We start from the raw sequence: 21148 nt of genomic DNA on the forward strand, positions 1-21148 counted from the left end.
AACCATAGTGTTCACCAAATAACTGGGAGAGAAACTGGGCAGGGATCAGCCAGGAGCGGGGGGTAAGAACCATGTGACTGACCCTTTAAAGAACCATATGACCCTTTAAAGAACCATATGACCCACTAAACTACAGAACCATAGTGTTCACTAAAGAACCGGGAGAGAAACTGGGCAGGGATCAGCCAGGAGCGGGGGGTAAGAACCATGTGACTGACCCTTTAAAGAACCATATGACCCTTTAAAGAACCATATGACCCACTAAACTACAGAACCATAGTGTTCACTAAAGAACCGGGAGAGAAACTGGGCAGGGATCAGCCAGGAGCGGGGGGTAAGAACCATGTGACTGACCCTTTAAAGAACCAGAAACTGGGCAGGGATCAGTTATGAGCTGGGGATAAGAACTATGTGACCCTTTAAAGAACCATATGACCCACTAAATTAAAGAACCATAGTGTTCACCAAATAACCGGGAGAGAAACTGGGCAGGGATCAGCCAGGAGCGGGGGGTAAGAACCATGTGACTGACCCTTTAAAGAACCATATGACCCTTTAAAGAACCATATGACCCACTAAACTACAGAACCATAGTGTTCACTAAAGAACCGGGAGAGAAACTGGGCAGGGATCAGCCAGGAGCGGGGGGTAAGAACCATGTGACTGACCCTTTAAAGAACCATATGACCCACTAAACTAAAGAACCGTAGTGTTCACTAAAGAACCTGGAGAGAAACTGGGCTGGGATCAGTCAGGAGCTGGGGGTAAGAACCATTTGACTCATTTAACTAAAGAACTCAATGACCTACTAACTATAGAGCCATATGACCCACTAAAGAACCTTGTGACTAAACCAGGGCATTGAGGGCCACAAACCGGTGGTCAGTGCAGTAAAACATTCAACTGGATGCATTTAAGAGCGGTTTTAACTGTGTCTCCACACCTTTATTAAGACTACGAAGCTTAATGCAGCTCCGTCTCTCAGGAAAAAGTAGAATTAAGGCTGTAATTGTGTCGAATGATTAAATGATCATTTCCAGTAATGTGCAAATTCAACAAGAAGCCTGAGGGCCAACAAAAATTGTTCTGAGGGCCGCATTTGGCTGCACTTTGGGCACCACTGCACTAAACTATAGGACCATATGACCGTCTTAAATAAAGAAAGTGTGATTTCAGACCATGTTTCATTTGCATCCCCTCTCAGACCGGACGGACCGCCTTCATGTGCCTGCAGACGTACCAGCGCTTCGCCTCCGACTCTCTGAGGAAGAGGAGGTGGACTCCGGAGGAAGACACACACCTGCGACAGCTGGTGGACAAGATGAGGATCGGCAATTACATCCCCTACACTCAGAGTAACATTCCGTCATGCAGTCACTGTTTGTTAGCTGTCTGTATGTTTTGGTTGTAGAGAGCTTTATATGCGATTGCGAGTTGGGGTCTTTGTGTCTGATTATGATCAGATTTTCTGCACCATATAGACATTGCCAGTGTCTGTGGAGAAGTGGCTTTGGCTAACCCCTATGACCTCTGACCTCTGTGACCTCTGCAGTTTGTTACTTCATGGAGGACAGACTCCCGTCGCAGGTCATCTACAGATGGAACCATGTCCTGGACCCGAGAATCAAGAAGGGCCCCTGGAGTCCGCACGAAGACCAGGTAAACCGGGTCAAACCGGGTCAAACCGGGTTTAGTTCAGCCCAGTCTGATCCGAGCCGGTTCTGACGGTGTGGTGGTGTGTTGCAGCTGCTGCTGGCGGCGGTGGAGAAACACGGAGCTAAAAACTGGTGGAAAATCCGTTACGAAGTCCCAGGAAGAACGGACACGGCCTGCAGAGACCGGTACTTTACTACTACTACTACTACTACTACTACTACTACTACTACTACAACTATCATTACTACCACTACTGTGATTACTATTACTACCACGGCTGCTACTACTAGAGTTAGATTTATTTATTTCATTTCATTATTACAATTTAGTTCCAGTAGGGCTGTGGAAGAAAAATTTGTTTCGATTTGATTTTATGTGTGTAATGTATTGTATGTATGAGCAGAAACAACCAAGTCTCTACCTTTACTTCTGTCCCTGGACTAACAGCATTAAATCTTGAATCTAAAGATAGAAGAGTACCTGCTTTTGGTACTTTTATTTTTTCCATACCAGTAGTACCTAAACTTTTTTTCCAATACCAGACTAGTATTGTTTAACAGTACTTAGACCTATTCAGGGAGTGAGTGACCTCTGTTTGTGCAGATACCTCGACTGCCTCCGCCCCGGAACCAAGAAAGGACCCTTCGACTACAAGGAGAAACTCCTGTTCAGGAGACTGGTGCAGAAGCACGGCTTCGGTGAGGAGCAGGACCTAACCCTAACTTAACCCCAAAAACTCTAGCCCCACGTCTGAACCTGAGCTGTGGTCTTCTGCAGGGCGCTGGGCCAAAATCGCGGCAGAGATGCCAAACCGGACGGACGCCCAGTGTCTGAGGGAGAGCAGGAAACTTCGGAAGGAGAGGAACCTGCGCATAGATGTGGAGGACGAAGAGGAGGCGTTTGAGTGGGCGCAGGAGGAGGTGCACGAGGCGTCCCTGGAGGAGGTGGTGCACGAGGCGACGCTGGAGGAGGTGGTGGATGAGGCGACGCTGGAGGAGGTGGTGCACGAGGCAACGCTGGAGGAGGTGGTGGACGAGGCGACGCTGGAGGAGGAGGTACATATGGAGACCCCGGGGGAGACGAAGGAGGCCGCTCGGCAGACCAGGAAGAGGACGCAGAAGAAGACAAAGGCAGAGACAGGGAGGACAGGAGTGCTGGACACTGAGGTAAAGGCTGCTTCACCTGGACCCGGAATGTTCCACAGCATGTCTTGAAAAAATCCATGATGTTTTGGAGCGACTAACTAAAATGTTTGTCCTGACAGAAACCTCCACATCCCCCGACACAGAGGCGGATCTCGCGGAGGAAATGCAGACGTCCGAAGAGGGAAGATGTGTTCCTCATTTCAGACGACAAGGCGGAGGAGGAAGTGCCGTACATGGATTGCGATGATGAGAAACCGCACATCGACAAGGAGAAACCACTGCACAGGGGTGCGCACAGAGAACCGGAATCAAGCGGCGTAAAGAAAGATGCAAACCAGACCGCTGTGAAACTCGAGGCGGCGACAGGTGAGGCGTTCTGTGCACCAGGCTTATTTCTTTAAAACAAGTAGATTTTTTCCTCCCCTTTCACTGAACACTAACGTGAAGTGACGGCTTCACAGACTTTAGGAAAAACAAGTATGTGATTTGGTGTAAATTGCCGTTTCAATTCATGATTTCATAAATAAGCCCTTATAATGGTGCATGTCCGACGTAAACCATCCCACAATCTGCCCTGTGTTTCTTTGGTCACAAACATGAAATCGGCTTCCTCCCGAGAGTGGAAGCCATCTTTTTCCGGTGGAGTACCATGGCCTCGGATTTGGAGGTGCTGATCCCCATCCCGGCGGCTTCACATTCGGCTGCAAACCCACTGAAGGTCCTGATTTGATGAAACCAAAAGAACCACATCGTCTGCAAACAGCAGAGATGAGATCCTGCGGTTCCCAAACAGGACACCCTCCGGCCCCTGGCTGCGCCTAGAAATTCTGTTCATAAAGGTAAACTGGTGACAAAGGGCAGCTCTGGGGGAGACCTGGGAACAGGTCTGACTTACTGCTGGCAATGTGAGCCTGCTGTGACCCCATACTCCCAGAGCACCCCCCACAGGGCACCACAAGGGACACAGTCGAACGCTTTCTCCAGATCCACAAAACACATGTGGACTGGTTGGGCAAATTCCCACAAACCCTCGAGCACCTGATGGTTCAGTATCACATCCCTATATCTTTTGATATTTCAACAGTGCTGCCTCCCTTTGACTGGAGTTTTGCAAATGTTTTTTCCCTCTCATTTTGTGTGATGGAAATGACTGCATATTAATTCTGTACTTGATTCATAGCGTGGACCTGCTCTGACCACACTTCCTGTCATTACAAACACCACCGTCACCTGGGACACTTCAATCCAAAAATTGTTTTTTTCCAACCAACAAAGATGATTTTTTTTTAGATTATTCCTAATTATCACTGTGCCCACAGGTGAGGAGGCGGGGTCAGCGCGGTTGAGCGCGGCCCTGAAGCCACGCGCTGCTGAGGGTGTTACAGAAAGAGTCTCCTGGGTGATGCGGAGTGACGTTGCGGACTGGGGCCCCGCCCTGTCCTGTAGCTGGGCATTCAGCTTCCATCCGGTGACTCTGACTCCCCCTAGTGGTAGGGAGGGGGACCGAGTGGAGCGCTGCACGATCGTGGACAGGACGGGGCACTGTGTGGCTGGGGTGTGGTGTCTGACGGAGTTACCGTGGGAACAGCGGCATCACAGCGGCGTTCCCATGATGATCCGCTCAGAAAAACTGACCGAGCTGCTTCAACGGCAGCTACAAAGGTCGCTCAGGTGGGTCACGCAAAGGTCAAAATGGCCAAAATTGAACAAAAAGTTTTTTTTACTCATAGATAGTGGTTGTGTGAAGCCATTTGTGGTGAAACAACTGTTATTTTTAAACCATAGTGAAAAAAAAGTACCAAAATGACCCTGATCAACATGCCCCACTGTGTAATGCCCCCTTTAACATCAAGCCTTTTGTGGTTGTTGTGGATGAAGTTCTTTATTTTTTTCTATTCTTCTTGGCAAAAAGCTTCCAGTTCCTGTAAATTCCTGGGCTGTTTTGCATGAACTGCATGTTTGAGTTCTCCCCACTGTGGTCCAATGACATTGAGGTCAGGAGACTGAGATGACCACTCCAGAACCTGCACTGTATTCTGCTGGATCCAGTGGTATCAGCGAACCATCTCCATATTTCACAGTAGGTATGGTGCACTTTTCTTCATAGGCCATCATTGGCAAAAAAGTGCACCTGACCTACTGTGAAATATGGAGGTGGTTAGAGGATCTGCAAGTAAAGGTAGCTGAACTGTATCAAACGGGAAAGGGAAAGATATCCAAGGTACTGAAAGTATCAATCAGCTGTTGTTGAAACCAAAGCACAACAACAACAAAATTCTGCAACAACTGGCAGGTAAATTGTGGGTGAAAAGAAAAACTAAGAGATAACTTCAGCTGAAATACAGTGCTCTCTCTCTAAACAAGTGGTGTAGCTGTTATAAGATGCTCAATAAGGAGGCAGTTGAGGGGAAATATCCGCTTACAATATGCCAAACAGCACAGAGACAGGCCTCAACATTTCTGAAACAATTGGAATGATGAAACCAAAATGGGACTGTTTGACCACAATCATAAACGTTACATTTGGATGGGTCCACAAGGCCTGTGATGAACGGTGCACCATTCCTATAAAGAAACATGAAGGTGGATCACTGATGTTTTGGGGAACTTGGTCTAAATTGACTTCAGAATGAATGCAGCATGTTATTAAAGAATACTGGAGGAAAAATGTCACTCATCAGCCTGGACATGGGACACACTTGGATGTTCCAACATGACAACGAGCCAAAGCACAAGGCCATGTCGACCTCTTATTGGCTACAGCAGAATAAAGTGAAGGTTCTGGAGTGGCCATCTCAGTATGTGACCTCAGTATTATTGAGCCACTCTGGGGAGATCTTAAACATGCAGTTCAGGCAAGACAGCCCAAGAATTTACAGGAACTGGAGGCCTTTTTGCCAAAAAGAATGGACAGCTTTACCATCCGAGGAAATAAAGAGGACCATTCACAACTACTACAAAAGAATCCAAGCTGTTATTGGTGCTAAAGGGAGCAATACACAATATTAAGAACTGGGGGATGTAAACTTTGGATTTAAAAAGAATAAACTCAGTTGTTTGACCATACATGGCTTCACACAAAAATTTATAAAAAATCTTCCAGGGTATGTAAACTTTTGAGCACAACTGTAAGCAGTTCCTTTAAATGTGCCTCCTGGTCCACAGGCCTGGACAGAAGCGTGAGACCGAGAGTTCATTGAACTACAGACTTCAGGTTGCGATTGCACCGTGGATCGGACATGTGGTGCTGAAGAGAGACGCGTGGCATGACAGGAACACGCCAGCGGAGCGCCAAGGCAAACATCCCAACATGCCAGCGGAGCACCCAGACAAACACCACAACACGTCAGCGGAGCACCCAGACAAACACCCCAACACGCCAGCGGAGCACCCGGACAAAGACCCCGATACACCAGCGGAGCACCCGGACAAAGACCCCGATACGCCAACGCAGCAGATCTCCACCAAACTGTTCCGTTTCTTCCTGCGTGTACTTCGAGTGGATGCTGAAGGTTGCAGGCGCAAAATCGAGGCGCGGCCCAATCCCAGGACGGTGGCAGCCATCTTAGCAGAGCGCCAAATCAAGCAGGAGCCCCCGAGTCCAGAGCGGCCGGTTCAAATGCCCCCTGTGATCCAGGGCCCTCCTCCTCCATTTGACCCTATCCCTTTTCTGCCACTGGGTTCTAACGTAATCCCTCCACCACCACGACCGAAAACATTTCCACCTTTCCATGTCTCTCAGCCTCACACTGGTCAAAATCAGATACAAAATGTCCGCCCACTTCCCTCCATGGCACAAAATGGCGGCGCACAACAGTCAGCTTCCTTTTTCACATTCTTCGCTGTCACCCCACAGGGCCTCCAGCCCATTTCACTGATGAACAGCCTCAAGGCACAGCGTTTCCCCACCTCTGGCCCCCCGCCCGTCACCTCTGCCCCACCTCCCGTCACCTCTGCCCCACCTCCCGTCATCTCTGCCCCACTCCCCGTTACCACTGCCCCACTTCCTGTGACCTCTGCTACCTCTGCCACACCTCCCGTCATCTCTGCCCCACTCCCCGTTACCACTGCCCCACTTCCTGTGACCTCTGCCCCACCTCCCGTCATCTCTGCCCCACTCCCCATTACCTCTGCCCCACCTCCCGTCATCTCTGCCCCACTCCCCGTTACCTCTGCCCAACCTCCCGTTGCCATTGCCCCACCTCCTGTCACCTCTGCTACCTCTGCCCCACCTCCCGTCACCTCTGCCCCACCTCCCATCACCTGTACCCCACCTCCCGTTGCCTCTGCCCCATCTCCTGTGACCTCTGCCCCACCTCCCGTTACCTCTGCTCCGCCTCCTGTTACCTCTGCCCCGCCTCCCGTTACCTCTGCCCCGCTTCCCATTACCTCTGCCCCGCCTCCCGTTACCTCTGCCCCGCCTCTCGTTACCTCTGCCCCGCCTCCCGTGACCTCTGCCCCGCCTCCCGTTACCTCTGCCCTGCCTCGCGGCCAAAGTGCAGTGTTGAATTTGTCTTTGCGAAAACAAAATGTTGGCCAAGTCAGCGCCAACTCCTCGGGCCCTGTGCCCCGCCCTTTGCCAGCCCCCTCTCAGAAACAAGATGTCCGCCAGTTCCAAAACCCGGCAGCGGCGCGGAAGGTTCATGTGATCAACGTTTATCCCAAAGCGGAGACGCTGGACCTCCAGGACAAGGCAGGGTGCCCGCCGTTACACGCAGATGCAAAGGTGAGAGCAGCAGTGGGAAAATATTGTAAGCATCACATTTTATTTAATTTGACTTATTTTTTATTTAAAATCTTAACAAGCAATAGGTGCATAAATGAATAGAACAAAGATCAATTTAAGTAAGGAGTATACAACGAGGAGCCTCTCAGTCAGGCTCAACGACACAACATCTGCACAGAATCACAACACAACAGGACTAACCCGGCACTTTTCCCTGGAAGTAAACACTGATATGCGGCACTTGTGGGCAGGAGTTATTTCACTTTTACACTGTTTAACCTGAAGCTAGCTAGCTAGCTCAACCAGCTCAACTGTTTATGGAAACAGCTGCGGTGGAGTCGCTCACACCTGGGCCCCCCCAACTGAAACTTTTATGATTGACTTTACTAATCCAGACAAATCTGCTGAAATGCAGGATCATTTTATGTACGCCTGAAAATGATGAATAGCCTTAACCGTTTCCAATAGAAATGGAAAGCTCATATGTTATTAACAGTAGCTAACCTAGCTGCTCACTCTCCTCTACAAACATTTATCAAACGTTTTGTTTTGGCCAAAAACTTTGAAATTAACACAAAATCCATCTCATACGTTCTTGTCAATAGGTGGCGTTCACGATTTAGAATGTGATGATGTCATAATGTCAGATGGAGGGCAGGGCCAATACAACTCTATGGGAGAAATGCAGTTTTTGGAAGAAATCTCCAAAACGAAAATTGACAAATGTTTTCCTCTTCAGTATTTGATCGTGATTGGATTCACAAACCTGTGATATTATTTTTTTGTCTGAAAGTCCTTTCTATTGGACAACATCATGGTCATGTTTTCGCATATTGTCACCACTTTTTAAGCCATGAGACCGTAATCACTTTTGCCATTAATGTTGTATTTTTAGTTGGTAAATGATCTGAGATTGCTTGGGAATATTCCCAATATTATGACATTCAGTTCCAATGAAATTTCAACACCTCAACACTTTTTGATTTCACTTTCCAATAATGAATTCATTTTGGACAGTCCCAAAATACGTGAGTTTGGTCTCTCACCTGACCACAGCCCCTCCAACGCGAAGACCCCACATTTATTACAGAACATTTTTCATCTGTTGAAAGAATAATAGGATTGATAAAGGATTTGCAGGGAAATAATCCTACTATTCCCTTCTATAACTGTGGCGCATATTTGTAACCCTTCCTTTAAAACGGGCATTTTCCCAAATCCAAATCAAATGAAATATCAAAAGTTTTCCCAAAGGTGGTGACGTGGATTGAGTTTATTGTTTGACTTGCATGTACTTTGAATGATTTGCAAATTGACCAAACCGAAATGGCAAAATGAAATGAAACGTAAGGGAAACAAATGAAGATAATATTTGTTCCTCTCGTGGGATTTGTCTTGGCCCCGCCCCTTTTTTTAAAACTGTGTTTTTCTGCTTTGTTTTTTTCAGGCTCAGTCTTCCTCGAATTCAAAAACTCATTGTGATCATAACTACAGCTCACCCCATCGCAGGGCTCCGCCTGTGTCCTCACCCAGTTACAGAGCACTGTTTGTGCCCTCACCCAGTAGGAGTACTCCGTCTGTGCCCTCACCCAGTAAGAGCACTCCGTCTGTGCCCTCACCCAGTAAGAGCACTCCGTCTGTGCCCTCACCCAGTAAGAGCACTCCATCTGTGCCCTCACCCAGTAAGGGTACTCCATCTGTGCCCTCACCCAGTAAGGGTACTCCGTCTGTGCCCTCACCCACTAAGAGCACTCCGTCTGTGCCCTCACCCAGTAAGAGCACTCCGTCTGTGCCCTCACCCAGTAAGGGCACTCCGTCTGTGCCCTCACCCAGTAAGGGTACTCCATCTGTGCCCTCACCCAGTAAGGGTACTCCGTCTGTGCCCTCACCCAGTAAGAGCACTCCGTCTGTGCCCTCACCCAGTAAGAGCACTCCGTCTGTGCCCTCACCCAGTAAGGGCACTCCGTCTGTGCCCTCACCCAGTAAGGGTACTCCGTCTGTGCCCTCACCCAGTAAGAGCACTCCGTCTGTGCCCTCACCCAGTAAGAGCACTCCGTCTGTGCCCTCACCCAGTAAGAGCACTCCGTCTGTGCCCAATCAGAGAAGAAAGAAGCGTGGCAGGGCTGAGGGCGCAGAGCAGACATGCCCAGAGCAGGTGTGTCCAGAGGAGCCGAGTCTAGAAGGGAAGAGGAGGAGGAAGCTGACTATGAAGGCACAGGCTCTTCAGCAGGACCAGGTCAGTTCAACAATCTCCTGAAACATCTACAATGTCTCTCTAAAACTTTAGGTCATAGTAGTAGCAGTGGTAGCAGTGGTAGTAGGAGTAGTATTAGTAAAACACCTGCAATATCCCCCAAAACCATCTGCAATATACAATATTTCCCTAAGACATCAACAATATCCTCCCAAAACATCTGCAATGTGTCCCTAAAACATCTACAATATCTCCCCTTTCACTGCTATGCTGACGATACCCAGCTCTACATCTCCACCAAATCCATCCCCCCGGTTATCCTCTCCACCATCACTGACTGCATCTCCCATATCAAAACCTGGATGGACAATAACTTTCTCAAATTCAACAGCAATAAAACAGAACTCCTCATCATCGGCCCTAAATCTCTCCTCCCCTCTGTCCAGAACTTTACCCCCACTCATCATCGACGGTCACGATGTCAGCCCCTCCCCCTTCTGTACACACATCAGTCACATCACTAAAACATCCTTCCTCCACCTCCGCCCCTCCCTTACCCAGTCTCCAGCTGAAATCCTCATCCAGGCTTTCATCACTTCCAGACTCGACTACAATAGCCTCCTCTACGGACTTCCCACCATCATCTCCAAAAACTGCAATACATCCAAAACTCTGCTGCCCCCCTCCTCACCCACACCCGGTCCAGAGAACACATCCCCCCCGTCCTCCAGCAGCTCCACTGGCTCCACGTTCAATATCGTATTCAAGCTCCTCCTCCTCACCTACAAATCCCTCCTGGCCCCGCCCGACCTCACCGAGCTCCTGCAGCAACACCAACCCCCCCACCGACTCCAACCACCTCACTCCGTCACCCGCACTAACCGCCGGACCTTGGGGGGCCGAGCCTTTGCCATCGCCGCCCCCACCCTCTGGAACTCACTCCCACCGCCCATTAGAAACTCTGACTCAAACCAACCTTCAAATCAGTATCAAACCCACCTGTTCAAACTAGCTTTTTCCTAAACCCCCTTTTTGTTTTGTTTTATCCCCCATGTAAAGCGTCTTTGAGTGTCCAAAAAAGAGCTAAGTTTGATGTATTAGTATTATTATTATTATTACAATATATTCCCAAAACATCCACAATATGTCCATAAAACATCTATAATATCATCCCGAAACATCTATAATATGTCCCCAAAACATCTACAATATATTCCCAAAACATCTACAATATGTCCATAAAACATCTACAATATATTCCCAAAACATCCACAATATGTCCATAAAACATCTACAATATATTCCCAAAACATCCACAATATGTCCATAAAACATCTACAATATATTCCCAAAACATCGACAAAATATTCCCAAAACATCTACAATATCTCCCTAAAACAACTATAATATCATCCCGAAACATCTATAATATCTCCCCAAAACATCTATAATATGTCCCCAAAACATCTACAATATCTCCCCAAAACATCTACAATACATTACCAAAACATTTTAAAATATTCCCAAAACATCAACAATATGGCCCCAAAACATCTACAATATCTTCCAAAAACAGCTACAATATCTCCCAAAACATCCACAATATCTACCCAAAACATTTACAATATCGCCCCAAAACATCTACAATATCTCCCTAAAACATCTACAATATCTCTCTAAAGCATCTACAATATCTCCCTAAAACATCTACAATATCTCCCTAAAGCATCTACAATATCTCCCTAAAACATCTACAATATCTCCCTAAAACATCTACTATATCTCTCTAAAACATCTACAATATCTCCCTAAAACATCTACAATATCTACAATATCTCCCTAAAACATCTACAATATCTCCCTAAAACATCTGCAATATCTCCCTAAAACATCTACAATATCTACAATATCTCCCTAAAACATCTACAATATCTCCCTAAAACATCTACAATATCTCTCTAAAACATCTACAATATCTCTCTAAAGCATCTACAATATCTCCCTAAAACATCTACAATATCTCTCTAAAACATCTACAATATCTCCCTAAAACATCTACAATATCTCCCTAAAACATCTACAATATCTCCCTAAAACATCTACAATATCTTGGGTGACTTGTGTCTTGCAAAAAAGGGCTGTACATATGAGCTTCCATTCCAAAACATCTATAATATCTCCCTAAAACACTCTTTTTGACTGAACTGTTTATTTTGTTTATGTTTTCAGGCCAAACAGAAACTGAGTCAATCTGAGAAAAAAAGAATCTCCTCATCTGATGCATCCTTGCCTCCTGCATCCTTATCTCCTATATCCTTACCTCCTATATCCTTAACTCCTATATCCTTACCTCCTATATCCTTACCTCCTATATCCTTACCTCCTATATCCTTACCTCCATTATCCTTGCCTTCTACATCCTTTCCTCCTACATCCTTACCTCAAACATCTTTACCACCTGCATCCTTACCTCCTACACCCTTACCTCCTACACCCTTACCTCCTGCATCCTTACCTCCTACATCCTTGCCTGCTACACCCTTACCTCCTACACCCTTACCTCCTGCATCCTTACCACCTACATCCTTACCTCCTACACCCTTACCTCCTGCATCCTTACCACCTACATCCTTACCTCCTACATCCTCACCTCCTGCATCCTTACCACCTACATCCTTACCTCCTACATCTTTACCACCTACATCTTTACCACCTACATCCTCACCTCCTGCATCCTTGCCTCCTACATCCTTACCTCCTACATCCTTACCTCCTACATCCTTACCACCTACATCCTTACCTCCTACATCTTTACCACCTACATCTTTACCACCTACATCCTCACCTCCTGCATCCTTGCCTCCTACATCCTTACCTCCTACATCCTTGCCTCCTACATCCTTACCTCCTGCATCTTTACCTCCTACATCTTTACCCCCTACATCGTTACCTCCTGCATCCTTGCCTCCTATCTCCTCATTCCCTATGCTAATTTTCAGACACCTTCCCTCTAGTCCCTCCTTAAACCCCTCCAGTCTGTGCTCTCCTCACCCCCTCGTGTCCTTCCCTCCTCAGTTTGCTTCCTTTGTGTGTCCTACGTCCTTACCTCCTAACCCTACGCCCTCTAAGGCTCCCTCCCTTTCTTCCCTTGCTCCCGCGCCTCCTTCCATTGCCCCTGTAACTCCTCCCCTTATCCCCTCGTCTCCTGTGTTGACTCCTCCCCTAACCCGCCGGTTCCCCCCTCCTCATCCTGAAGCCCCGCCCGCAGAGCTCTGCGATTGGCTGGGTGCAGGGCAGGAGGGGCAGTGGGCGGTCTCTCGTTGGCTGAGCGGCGAGGGGGGCGTGTCCGCGGCAACGGCGAAGCTGCCATACATGCCGCCGTTCACGTGTAACCTGAAGGCGCTGAGCCTGCTCCTGCAGAGGAAAGACGAGCTGCAACGGGACGCGGCGTGGTTACTACGGCAACCGACCACAGCGCAGCGGGGCGGAGTCAGGACGCAGGTTAAAGCCGAAGCTCTTCAAACACAAGGTCAGTTTGGAGGCGTTTAAACATTGCTTAGTCACTGTTTCCACATTAGGGATGGGCGATACCACATTTTTTGGAATCGATACGATACCGATGCTTTTGGGGTCATTTTTGTCGATACCGATACCAATACCGATACTGGTCATTTTAAATGGGTGAATGTATTTCAATCAATATACATTTTTAAAACTGGTTATTTTATATAATTAACTGGTCAATTAAAATTATATTACTTTAACTGGTTAATTAAACAATACCAATGTGAAATTAAATACATAAACAAAATGTTAAATTAATACTTAAATGACCAGAATGATATGCCTGGCTCAGTTCAATCCTTTGCTGTTGTGACTGTTTTGGCTCAGAACAAAGAAATAAATCATCCTTTTGTGTTGATAATTGCTGCCCCGCCTTCTTTTTACATATGCAAATTAGTATCGATACTTTTTGCCCAATATCGATACTTAAAAAATAGCCGTTTGGTATCGATATATCGATACTTTGGTATCGATCCGCCCATCCCTATTCCACATAGCTTTAGTAGCTCCTGCAGACGCCAACGTTTCCGGTCTTGGACTTAACCTCTTAACCCCCAGCTGGACTGAGCACATTTTTTCCAGTTTGACTTTACCCAAATCTTTACCCAAAAAAAGGTGAAAAAGTGTCAAAAATGAGACAAAAACAAGGATGAAAATGTAACAAAAGAGCGTCAAAAATGTGACGAAAAAGCAACGAAAAAGCCACAAAATAGCAACAAAAAAGTGATGAAAAAGCGCTGAAAAAGTAAAAAAAAAAAAAAAAAGTGTGACTAAAGCAACAAAAACAAAAATGTGGAAAAACGTGATGAAAACCCAACAAAAAAGCAATGGAACAAACATATTTTTTCAAAAGTAGGGCCGGGAATCGATAAAAAATAATTAACTAATTAATCACGCTTAATTATTACTATTATGAAATGCTGAAGTGAATTGTGGCACAATCCAAGTATAATTACACAAGATTAAACAATGTGGATTTTCTAAGCGGATCAAAACGGAGAACTATATTGTAAGGCGTAATAATACCAGGAGTAGTTCGACACCCGCACAGTAAAGCGAGGATATCACTGCGCGGATGTCGAACTACTACTAACGCAATTCGTTAACGGGATCATTTTCCCGGCCCTAAATAAAAGTGACGACAACGGGAAGATAAAGAGCCGTTTACATCAGTTTTGTAGGTCTTAGCTTTCAAATGAGGTGTTACACTGGCCTACAGGCTGTAACCTTATGGATTTGGGTAAAGCTGAACTGGAGAGAATGCACTTGTGGTTAAAGGGATATTTCAGGATTTTTGACATAGGGCCTCATTTCCTAGTTATCCAGAGTGTTGTTGGTTTTGTGAGATTTTTTTTTAATTCATGCAGTTCTTATTTTTGAAGAGTTTCGTGGTGCTAGGCTAATGCTAGGCTAGTGCATGCCTATGGTAACTAGTAGCCTGCATTAAAACCTCTTCAAAATCACGGGGTCGTCCTCCAAACGTTGCCAGATCTGATTTGTAGAAAGCTCCTTTATGAATTCCACGTGTAGTGATGCGGCCGCAGGTAAACAAACTACTGTAGATCCAGTAACCGAGCAGATCACTCCGCCGCTGCGTAGCTACAACCAGGAAGCTGATCAAGCTTAAGTTGCTCAAATATAAGTTCTTTTAAATGCAAAATGGTTATATTTCAAACTAGGGCTGTCACGGTATGAAAATTTTAATTCACGGTTATTGTGACCAAAATTATCACGGTTTTCGGTTTTATCGCGGTATATTTTTTTAAATGTGTGTTAATATGTTCAGAAAGCATTGATAGTCCTGCACAAACTGAAATAGTTTCAAAAAGGTTTAACAGTGCTTGTTACATAAAAAAAATACAGACAAAGCCTTTTCAATCAAAGTAAAGGAACTATAACGATGTGTTGTTGATCGTTTCGAGGGTATTACATGGACTATTTATAACACCAGAAACTAAGATAAACCGTCTATATCAGGAAAACTGTTGTTGTCCTGCCAGTGAGCTTTTGCTTTGCAGATTTGTGAAAATGCCATCATTATTAAATTCATAAAACTGCGGCGAGAGTGAATCTATTGCAATCTGCCACCGGGAGCCCCGTAACGCACTGGGCCATCGTGCGGAGGTATCCGGACACGGCTTATGTACTGGCGGTGGCGCTGCAGCCGCACTATGAGGCAACTCGTTACATTCTCCTTCAACCCAAAGTCCCACATCAGCATTTCCGACACCGCGGGTGCGGTTATTCACCGAGATAATAATAAAAACACAAAACAAGACGGTCATTTTCACAGTCAAAATTTTTACCGGGGTTTACCGCTACACCGGTTACCGTGACATCCCTATTTCAAACATTATTCAGTCACACAGACATGTATACGGTTAGTCTGGTGTTATAAGTGATTTACCTCAGGTGCTCTGTGCTCGGGTCACACTGTTTTTAATGCAGGCTACTAGTTACCATGACATGCACTAGCCTAGAACAACTAGAAATATAAGGACTGCATGAATTTAAAAAAATTAAAAAATCTCCAGATATCAACAACACTCACACACTTTGTCGCTCTTTTTTTTGCCTTTTTTGGCACTGGAGAAAGCGTGCTCGGTCGAAAGGTCGCAAACTAATCTATCGTTCACCCCGTGGGGTCATAAATCCAACACAGCTGGAGGAACGAGAGCTGAGGCGACATCGGCCAATGAGAGCGCCCCGAGTCAAACGGGAGAAGAGCCGAGAGCCAATCAGGACGGAGCGATGACATCACACGAAGCGTCCACTCAAACTAACAAGCCGTCACCGCCAGGACCAACAGAAGAGGCGGCCAATCAGGAGTCAGCGGACGGGTCAGGTGAGAAACACAGGAACTAACAGATATCCACAGTAGTCCTGAGGCTCATGCAGTGTTAATTTCGTCGACTAAAATATTTAGTCTTGATTTTAGTCAAAGTGATATTTTTGACGACTAAAGTTGGACTAAAACTAAACTAACAGTTTCTCATGAGACTAAAACTGTGACTAAAATGTCCAGATATTTTAGTCGACTAAAATAAGACTAAATGAAAATGAAAAGCAGAGACTAAAATCATCCAAACTTCTATTGAGCGTCTGTAAGCGCCTCAGATCATGTAAATCCTCTGCCAAAGGATCAGCTCTGAGCTTTGTTCATGTGGAGCAGCTCCATGAAGCAGAGGAACAACATTAAAGTGCAACTAAACGGGCGTGGCAGAGCCTTTCCCCACCCACAAACAGAAGTCAAAAATTGCTGAGAAAGGGGTGGTCTCGGAGGCTTTGGGGGAGACGAGGGGGGTGAGTGTGTGGGCGGGGTCTGCTCTGTTGACAGTCTCAGACCACGCCCCGAGATCTGACAGGACTGACAGACGGCTGTTACCGCTGTCACCACTGTGCGCAAGGTTGATGTAGCAACTAGTGATGCGCGGGTCAGGGTTTTTTTCAACCCGCGGGTCCCGCATTTGGAGCAGGTTCTAACCCGCCCCGCCCCGCACCCTCACCATTAAATATTACGCGTTACAAATATGATCAGTATGAACAGCACCGGCGTGTCATCGCGCTCTCTCTCTCTCTCCCTCCGAAGAGCGCTGGGCAAGAGGGAGAGAGGAAGAGAGCAGAGGTCGGCCTAACACGAAGTCACACAGTCGCACATACGGTGGAAAACAGGAGACATGAGCTCCACAAAAGCGTTCTCTGGATCACAAGCTGCAAAACGCTGCTTGTTTTATGAAAATCCGACGTATATTTACGCCAAAAACCTGCTGTAAAGACGACGGTGGAACCCACAACCCACGCATCACTAGTAGCAACTATCCTACGGGAAAAAAAAAAAAGATGGCCGCTGATAGACGACTCGCTCGCTGTCAGTGACTGTAAACAGAGAGAGAGCATCACACAGGAGCTTTTCTAAGGGATTTATTCCTCTACACCACCTCGGCCGAAGTGTGAGCATCGCAGGGGCGCCATCTACTGGTTTGACTCATGAGCTCAGGCGGTGTGCGCGCTACGCGTGTCCTGGTTGCTACGTGACGGAGGCGGAGGCGTGTGTGGGCGGGGCCACAGAGGCGTGTGTGGGCGGGGCCACAGAGGCACAGAGGCAGAACCACGGGCTGAACTGATGACGTTTTCTGGACGCCGTGGACACACTCTCCTCCAACCGCAAAATATCAAATGTAGTTGCTGCGTGAAACCAGTAGAGGCGCTAACCCTGCGGTTTGAGACACAAAAGTGAGATTTTGAACAAGTTTGCACCAAATGTCAACATATTGACTGGGACATGTAGCTAACTCTATTCAACAACCATTTAGACCGTTTATCAGCAAAAAAAAGTGGATTTGGTGTTTAGTTACACTTTAAATATGATTATAATCAATATTATCAATGCAAAGTCCACTAAATTTGTCCTAAATTTAGTCGACTAAATTTACTTGCAATTTTAGTCGACTAAAACTAGACTAAAATTGAAGATATTTTTTTGACTAAAACTAGACTAAAATCGAATTACATTTTCATCAAAAGACTAAGACTAAAACTAAATTAAAATATGTGGTCAAAATGAACACTGGGCTCATGTAGGAACGAGGACGGGGGGCATTTCTGTTGCGATTCCTGAACTCGCTCTGAGCCACTGGTTTCCACGACGAGTTCTCGTTTCACATAGCGGTTTATTTCAAGATGATTCTCTAAACCATCAGCCTCCGTAACATTTGAAAACATGCCCTCGTGCAGCTCAGGAACACGTTTCGCTGATCGCGGTTTTATTAAACACGCACCGGGACTAGAGCTGACATTACACTGCGACATGTGTGGAGCGATTTTGAACATGCCGACTGTGACTGACTGTGATACGAGGAGAGCCTGAGCGTGACTCACGGAGGGGTTTGACTGTAAAGAGCGATAACACGACTGACCTGCTCACATAGTACGAGTGACATGAAGCTGAAGCTGAGCTGGCTCTGAATACACTGCATTTTACAGTTCTTCATTATGGAAAGAGCGTTCCAGCTTTTTTCTGATGGTTTTGACCTAATTAAATTACAGACATGGCGTGTTTCCACATAAATGCACCACATGTAATGAGGCTCATAAACAGACTGTGGCTCAGTTTAATCCACAGTTATTTGACCAATCAAAGCTAAACATAAAGTGCTTTTATGCTGACAATCCATATTCTAGGCCTAAAGTGGCACATCTGAATAAAGTCTTGGTGAAAGATCGCAGAACTAGAAACATCCACAGAGGTTAAAGGGACTATTTGGAGCTTAAAAATGTTAAAATGATGTATTTTCCTCCCCCTACATGTTCTTCCATGTCCTAATGTGTAGAATGAGCTCAGACCTGTTCACCACAACTGCCTCTAAAATCCTGCACTGTCGCTCAGAAACGGGTTACTTCGGGTCTGAAGTGCCGTCATGCACGAGCTTAATATAGAAGCTGCAGTTACACGTATGACCTGAGGTGGCAGTAGTGAGTATAAAATGGCCAACTTGCATCCAGTCCCTTTAAGTGGAGACTTAACAAGGTCAGTAAATTCTTTGACAGAGCCTGTTCTGTCATAAGTTTATCGTGAGCAGCTAAGCACGGCTCGTAGTTTTGTCTCAGCTGTGACCGCTCGTGTTCTCACATAGTTTACGTCTCTGAAGCTCATGAAACGTGTTAAAGCAAACGGTCTCCATGGAAACAAACAGTGGTCCTGGTCATACATACACACGGAGGAATAAGGTGATAGGTAAAATAATGATGTGTCTGTATTTTTATCCAGATTTTTTTTGCTCGCACTTAATTGTTTTTGCTTTTTTTACCCACATCTTTCACCAAATTCTACAGAAAAATCCCAGATCAGAGCAGGGTTAAAGCCACGCTGCGGAACATTATTTGTGACTCAATTCACTGTCGTCTCCCCAGAGCCATCGTCCAATCAGAAGCCAGCAGAGGAGGCGGAGCTTACAGAGGCTGTTCGGCGAATCGTGAGCGAGCGCTTTGGCTCAAACCCCGCCCACCAGCTGCTGTCGGCGCGTTTCCTGTCCATCTTCACTCTCCCCGCCCTGCTGGCCTCGCTGCAGCCAATCACAGGCCAGGAGGAGGAGGAGGAGGGGGCGGAACCAGATGGGGAACAGCCAACCACAGTGCAGGAGGAGGACGAAAGGAGTGGAGTTTGAATAAAAAAATGACTTTTTGTAAAACTCGTGGAAATGAATGTGACAGCTCAATTTGAATAGTAGTTTAACATGGAAATGATATTTATGAAGACACTGTTCGCCTGAGGGGGGCGCCGTGTGGTCACTGTAGGGCAGTGGCAGCAGAGGCAACTGAACACATCTGAAAGTCTGAAAAAGAATCTGGTCTCAGGAATTGTTTTTTCTACGTCCAATGAAAAGCGTATAGGCTAGAGTCAAACGGCAGGTCCGGTTGCCGCAGTTGAGAACCGTTCTCGTAGGGACCACAGTGTGGACCGACACGTGTGTGCTGTAAATAACATTTGTTCAAAAGTAAAGTTTATTTGTTCAAATAAAGTATTTTATTATTTTATACATGGCTTCTTTTATTCAGAAAAGCATCTGAGAGGCCTTTCAGGTGTCCAGTTTGTAGACCAGGGGTCACCAACCTTATTTCAGTTGAGGGCTACTTTAAGAGCATTAAGTTGTTCGAGGGCAACCAGTTAAAAACAAATCCTAAAGACTTAAACGTACACTGTTCACTTATAGGATATTGACCCCACATTATATTAAAATAGCTTTGTTTTAAACTCATACTGAGTCACAAGAACCGAAATAACTGTAATTTTAAGAATTAGATTCAAGAAAATGAAGTGTTTTACACTTTAGAAAAAGTCCCAAGGGCTACTGGACATGCCCCTGTGTGCCCGCGGGCACCACGTTGGTGACCCCTGTTGTAGACCAAAGGAGAGGCCTTTCAGGTGTCCAGTTTGTAGACCAAAGGAGAGGCCTTTCAGATGTACAATTCGAAAATTAAAGTAGTTTTTTTTTTACTTGTGGTTTTCAAACGCCCTGACTCCCACAGTCAGTCACACGAGGGTGCTGTACTGAACACTTTCACACCGCGCTCACACCTACAGCGGTGGAAGAGAAGAGAGCGGCGAGCTTCCTGTGAGCTTCACAGGCGGCCGCAGCGTTGTAATAATTCAACCGCTATGCAAATCCAGAGCCATTTACGGCAGCAACCACCAACCACAGAAGAAGATCTGACAGACACCTGTATGTAATTGGCTCACGCACTTCAGCTGCGTCTCAAACCCCGCCTCAAACCCCGCCTCCACACGCGCTGGCCAAAGAAGAACAAGCTGAGCCAAGGATAGACTTTTTAGCGCTGGGTGTGAGCGCGGTGTCAGGGCGATAGATAGTAGTGACCGTCGTGACCGTCACAGGTATGAATCACACTCATGCACACAGAGGTCCTTGGGCAAGACACTTCCCCAACCTGGCCTCCAGTGAGTGACAACAGGACACGAGCCTCAGGCCTTTTGACTGGACCAGAAAGAATGTGTTAATGGAACCATAGAACCATTTGCATAAACCTTTATTTGAAACACGATAATGCGCCATAAATATTTTTGTTATAAACATTTGTCATATAGAGGCTTTAATAAAAATAGCTCAAATATTCACTTCAGACTTTTCATTTTGAAAATGTCATTTTTATATATATTATTTTTTTCACTGAGAGGCAGTGTTGTGAATATAGGTATTTAGAATACGTACTTGTTTTCGGGTAAAGTTACCCTCTTTTTTGAGGGTATATTTAGAAAATGGTTACTTTCCTAATATCAAAGGAATACATTTTAGTTTCATTACATCAATAAGAAAGAAAAGGTTCAAACAGTCGGAGAAAAGTGTGCCT

The 21148-nt window shown here is 46.1% G+C and overlaps 1 protein-coding gene and 1 long non-coding RNA gene across 3 annotated transcripts in view; one reads left to right on the plus strand and one right to left on the minus strand.

Moving 5' to 3' along the window:
- snapc4 (small nuclear RNA activating complex, polypeptide 4) overlaps positions 1 to 19628 on the plus strand; it is a 33070-nt gene extending 13442 nt beyond the window's left edge. Inside the window, exons 12-23 of the mRNA XM_079564850.1 lie at positions 1205 to 1355; positions 1553 to 1659; positions 1747 to 1841; positions 2260 to 2354; positions 2434 to 2822; positions 2921 to 3167; positions 4121 to 4472; positions 5967 to 7527; positions 8975 to 9763; positions 12797 to 13250; positions 15948 to 16130; positions 19196 to 19628. Coding sequence (XP_079420976.1) covers positions 1205 to 1355; positions 1553 to 1659; positions 1747 to 1841; positions 2260 to 2354; positions 2434 to 2822; positions 2921 to 3167; positions 4121 to 4472; positions 5967 to 7527; positions 8975 to 9763; positions 12797 to 13250; positions 15948 to 16130; positions 19196 to 19449 — 4677 coding nt within the window. The 3' untranslated portion in view covers positions 19450 to 19628. The remainder of the gene's footprint in view (positions 1 to 1204; positions 1356 to 1552; positions 1660 to 1746; positions 1842 to 2259; positions 2355 to 2433; positions 2823 to 2920; positions 3168 to 4120; positions 4473 to 5966; positions 7528 to 8974; positions 9764 to 12796; positions 13251 to 15947; positions 16131 to 19195) is intronic.
- Positions 9515 to 12841, minus strand: LOC306961754. 2 transcript variants are annotated; one of them, XR_013792787.1, is made up of 3 exons: positions 12447 to 12841; positions 11958 to 12401; positions 9515 to 9780 (listed from the first exon to the last, which is right to left on the minus strand). It is a non-coding gene; the product is annotated as an uncharacterized lncRNA (long non-coding RNA). The 2 variants fall into 2 exon arrangements; XR_013792788.1 differs by having other exon boundaries at positions 11958 to 12404; positions 12435 to 12841.
- Positions 19629 to 21148: the final 1520 nt, after the last annotated feature.

This window comes from Gobius niger (genome assembly GCF_951799975.1).
Source record: "Gobius niger genome assembly, chromosome: 1".
Classification (NCBI taxonomy): domain Eukaryota; kingdom Metazoa; phylum Chordata; class Actinopteri; order Gobiiformes; family Gobiidae; genus Gobius; species Gobius niger.